Source organism: Sinocyclocheilus anshuiensis, unplaced genomic scaffold (genome assembly GCF_001515605.1).
Source record: "Sinocyclocheilus anshuiensis isolate Anshui unplaced genomic scaffold, SAMN03320099.WGS_v1.1 scaffold813, whole genome shotgun sequence".
Lineage (NCBI taxonomy): Eukaryota > Metazoa > Chordata > Actinopteri > Cypriniformes > Cyprinidae > Sinocyclocheilus > Sinocyclocheilus anshuiensis.
Genome location: NW_015540942.1, coordinates 79,335 through 84,344, shown reverse-complemented (window position 1 = coordinate 84,344; position 5,010 = coordinate 79,335). Strand labels below are relative to the sequence as shown.

The 5,010-nt window shown below is 39.3% G+C and overlaps 1 protein-coding gene across 2 annotated transcripts in view; it reads left to right on the top strand.

Annotated features, from left to right (window-relative positions):
* The first annotated feature begins 434 nt into the window (after positions 1 to 434).
* LOC107689612 (voltage-dependent calcium channel gamma-3 subunit-like) overlaps positions 435 to 5,010 on the top strand; it is a 39,201-nt gene continuing 34,625 nt past the window's right edge. The window contains exon 1 of one of the 2 annotated variants that reach the window (XM_016487664.1): positions 435 to 1,383. In XM_016487664.1, the coding sequence (XP_016343150.1) occupies positions 1,173 to 1,383 (211 nt within the window). In that variant the 5' untranslated portion in view covers positions 435 to 1,172. The remainder of the gene's footprint in view (positions 1,384 to 5,010) is intronic. The other variant, XM_016487663.1, reaches the window with a different exon arrangement.

Below are 5,010 nucleotides of genomic sequence, written 5' to 3'. Positions count from 1 at the left end.
ATTTCGCGCTGTAGATCCAGGATTTTTTTTAGAACAGAATCTGAAAAATATTTTTTTTTTGTGGTTCCCCAATTCAAAAACCAAATCAATGCAAATCGTGCAACTTTTGATTGTACTGTCATCAACATATCCCTATGAATTTAGTGATGTATAAAACTCTCCGGAATTGCCCATGTGAAGGTCTCCATGGAGGAAATCATCGAAAACGTCTGTGGCTCTTTAAGGACGTTCCTGTTCTCCAGGGTCCGATTTTTCATGCATCGCTTCTTGCCCATATCTTTGCATATGAAGGCCGTAAGTAGCACATTGGTTGAGCCAGGGGCGCTGTGCGGGGAGAAACTCCGAGATTAGACGAGAGGCTTCGTCCATTCAGTAGCGCGGAGAGCAGCCAGCGCGCTCCGCTCCGCTCCCTCTGTGGGCGGTGTTTCAAACGAGCGGATTCGCGAGGAACGTGGGAGCTGTCATTGCTGTAAAACACATTTGCGGAGACCAGCATCACCGTTGACAGCAATTACAAGTGCTGGGATTATGTTCATTTAAACGATCACTTCTTGATAGGTGCCTTCATAACATGCTGCTCCGCATATAATCAAATGACATTTTCTTTAGATTCGCCAGATCTGAAGGGGAATTTTGGACAGACACAATTAAGCTGATCATGAAGTGGGATATTTTACTCCTCTCTTGTGTTTTAGAGAAAAATATCGGATGCATCCGTTGAACGAAGGTATTTCCCGCTGGATTAACAAAGGACATTATTTTTGATACTTTCTCTCCGTGCAAAATTACTGGTTTATTGCCGTTTTCGGGGAACAAAGATGTTCTTGTGAAGTCACAGGCGAAACGTGTCATTCGTTTAGCCCGGTGCCTCAATTGCAAAATGCTGTGGTGCTGATGAGAGACTGTTCCTCGAAAACAGTTTTTTCACAACCCAGAATGACAAACAAATAGCTCTCCGCTTAAGCGATGGAAACACTGTGAGGTTTCTTACTGAACTTGAGAAGCAGCAACAGCGACTGCAACAGTCTCGACACCACAGAAATCAGCACATAATAATGTTATGGGCTTCTGAAGTCGATTGGAGCATGGAGTCCGCGCACCAGGCAGGCTAGGAGGTTTTACGAGACACGCTAAGAACCCTGTTTTGACTCCCCATCCTGAAATGAGGCAAAATGTTGATGTGTGACAGAGGAGTCCAAATGCTCATCACCACAGTGGGCGCGTTCGCCGCGTTCAGCCTGATGACTATCGCTGTGGGAACGGACTACTGGCTGTACTCACGAGGAGTGTGCCGGGTCAAAAGTAATAACGAGAACGAGACGAGCAGGAAGAATGAGGAAGTCATGACCCACTCCGGACTGTGGAGAACCTGCTGTCTAGAAGGTAAGAGATTTATCCAAGGGGTCCAACTTACGTGCTTTCCTATCTATCTATCTATCTATCTATCTATCTATCTGTCTGTCTGTCTGTCTGTCTGTCTGTCTAGATTCTAGTAGACTTGCTTTTCTGGAAAAGGGGGTTTTCACAGTGATGCCATAGAAGAACCGGTTTTGATGTATCTAACTGATGATTAAACTGAGGATTATTTAATGTGACACATTGGAAGCACTACTAACCTTAGTCTGTCACCAGAATTTATTTTTATACTACAGTATTTAGTTCAGTCCTAACTGTTTAAATGATTTTTTCGCAAATCGAATCTTTTACATAGGCAGCATGATGATTGCAGCTGTCATATAACCAATAGATCAGGGCTAAATTGTCTAATTACTCACTTGTCAATTCAAAATAAGATGGGCAATCATATTGATTACCTTATATTGCAGTTCAATGAAAGCAGTCTATTCTGTTAAGTATAAATGTCTCAGTATTGCAAGCTGTTGACACGGAACAGAATAATTGGCTAATGCTGTTAGTGTCATTGAAATAATGTTACCAATACAGATAACATAAATAAATCTGTCCCTTACATAAAGGAAAGAATCTAGAAGCCTTAAAATTATGAAAATATATATATATTGGGGTGCAGTGTATTCACTCATAAAGCTGTAATCAGCCCGTCTGTTATGTCAGTCAAGATGCTCTGAACAGACTGTTGTCTCACCTCACACACAAAGCAGCTTTAAAAGGCTTTTTGAGGGGAAATCAAAGTCAATTCAAACAAGAAGCCTCCAGCCTTACACGAGTACAGTGAGCTCAACAAAACACCCTGTGGAGTTTAAAACACACCCTGTTATTCAAATGTACATCATATACTCCCAAAACATGGTGATGGCTTGTTCCTTTTGCTTATCCTCTTCCTCTGTTTTCCTCGTTTTCCTCCTTATCTTCCCTCTCTTTCCTTGCCTTTGTCCTCTGGACGGATTCATTTTAATTCCATGCCATTTTGGTTTTGGCAGCCCTGACACTGCTTGACTGGGAGCGAAATAATGTACTTCATAATGTCTTTTCAAACTTTGATTAATCTCCTGCCCCAGGGAATGCAGAGAGGTGACATGACTGCAGTGTGATGGGAAGATCCTCATCTTTAATTGAAAGGGATGGGCGCAATCCAATAGATGTGGCCATGGCAGATTACACAAATCCAGTGATTGACTTTTCAGTATTAATTTAATTGAAGTGTATGTCACTGTCACCCAGTGCACAGATACCCACAGCCATTTTTGATCCACTTTAAACCTCAAAAAGATTCTCATGAGTTATTTGCTTAATATCAACGAGGGATTGATCCGTCGAAGTAGAAAGCTATCAAAGTAGAAACCTATCACTCTGAGTCATGGTCTAGGCTTGTCTGTACATAAATCTTTGAGGAAGGTAATAATGAGGCTTTCTGCTGGACAAGACTACATGACTGCTCTCTGAATATAACCTTCAAGAGTGTGCTGCTCTACAGCCCTCTTCTCTCTACATCACTTCATGCATGACGGCTTTGCTTTGCCTGTTGATGTTATTTAAAATCAACATGTAACCAACATTGACCCTTTTTACTTTCACATTTCTGCTCTTATTTCATCGAAAAAATGTTGGCCTTTGTAATCTTGAATTAAAATATCATTACTTATTCTTAATGGAAACGGCTTTCCTGTTGTGATGACATCAGGCCATTCAACCTATTTGATCATGTTTAAATAGCCAATAGCCAAAAAGGTATGTAGACACATTTTAGCAAACTCTCATTCGGTCTGCCTCCATTCTGGTATGAAATACCTACTTATCACAATCCAATTAATTCTCAATTGATAAAATCACGTTTTACCCCTCATCAGATAGTCTTTCTAGATCAGAAATGTGTTGAATTATGAAGATAAAAAGGGTTGCGAAACCAATTCAGATTGACTTTAAATATATTTTCCTTTATACACGTTGACTTATTGTTCTTGAGAGATTTGGCCTCTTTGTGATTATTGGTCTTATGTTTGAAATGATAGTTCACCAAAAAATGAAAATTCTGTCATGATTTACTCATCCTCAAGTAATTTTTTAGCTGAACACAAAAAAGATATCATGAAAAACAATTTTGCTTTTGTCCATAAGTTGAAAGTTTCTTTGCAGCTTTCTTTAGACCCTATGGACTTTTATTGACTTGCACAAAAAAAAACACTGAGACATTTCTCAAAATATCTTATTTTTTATGTTCCATAAAGAAAGTCATACATGTTTGGAAGTCATTCATTTTTGCGTGAACTATTACTTTTGATAGTTTAGATGCTTATAAATTTAAGGGTAAAGCATCAGAAGAGAGTTGTTTGCACTGAGAAAGAAAACTGTACAGGTGTACCAGTGCTTATTATTGAATAGCCATGAGTGCAACATTAGTGTTAGCGAAGGAGTGTAAGTTTGTGTTCGTGTTTTCAGTAGTCTGTCAAGTCACACTACCTTTGTCTTCAGCCTCCTTACATGTCCAGCAGCCAGAAACGCTCTTGGGGAGTTCAAGTACAGCTCTGTGTGCCAATATTGTGTGCTTGTTGCTGTGTATATACTCTGTGTGCCAAGCAGCACTGATCGAGACTTCCTGGAAAAGCTGTGAAATAAAGTGTGACTTGGATTTGATGGGCCGCTTAAGATCATGATTCTTACCACATAATTACAGTTTAAATGCCAAAGGCTGATGGTACAGTCATATGTTTAAAGCAAACATCATATCAGACCATTAGAATTCATATGAATCAGCATGAGAATGTGATTCACTGCTCCAATTTTACATTGAAATACACAGTTAACAAAAGGCATGACTTTATTAGCCCTGTTCTTTTCCAGATTATCCTTTATGATTTTTTATGTATGGGGTTACAAAGACCCCGTGATTTACACTACTGTTAAAAAGTTTAAGGGTCAGTAAGATTTGTTTTTACTTTTGCTTTTTCAGAAAGACATTGATCGTGAGGGTCAATTTTTAATGTATGTTACAAACAACAAAATGTTGTTCTTTTGAACTTTTTGATCTAAGATGCCTAAAAATATCAAATATCATGGTTTTCAAAAAATATTCAACAAAACAGCCATTTTTAAAAATGATAATAAGAAATTATAAGAAATGTTTCTTGAGCATATTAGCATATTAGAATAACCAGCATATTAGAATGATTTCTGAAGGATCATGTGACAATGAAGACTTCTGAAAATTCAGCTTTGCCTTCACAAGAATAAATTACATTGTAAAATACATTCAAATAGAAAAGAGTTGTTTTAAATTGTAATAATATTTCTCAATATTACAGTTTTTACTGTATGTTTCATTAAAGGGGTCATATGATGCGATTTAAATTTTTCCTTTCGCCAGATCGGCTTTCACCGTGGACGAAGCGGAGTCCAGCCCGGAGTCGTCACATGTCCTTCTGGACATTCCTTCGTCGAAATCACTGGCCGCGCCGTTCTCAAGCCCCGCCGTCTCTGCTCACTCTAACCCTCCGGCCGTTCCTCACGCTAGCCCCCGGCCGCCGCTCACTCTAGGCCGCTGTGTGTGACGCTGTGTTTCGTTGTGAAAGCGAAACTACTTTGTTTGGCCTTCCA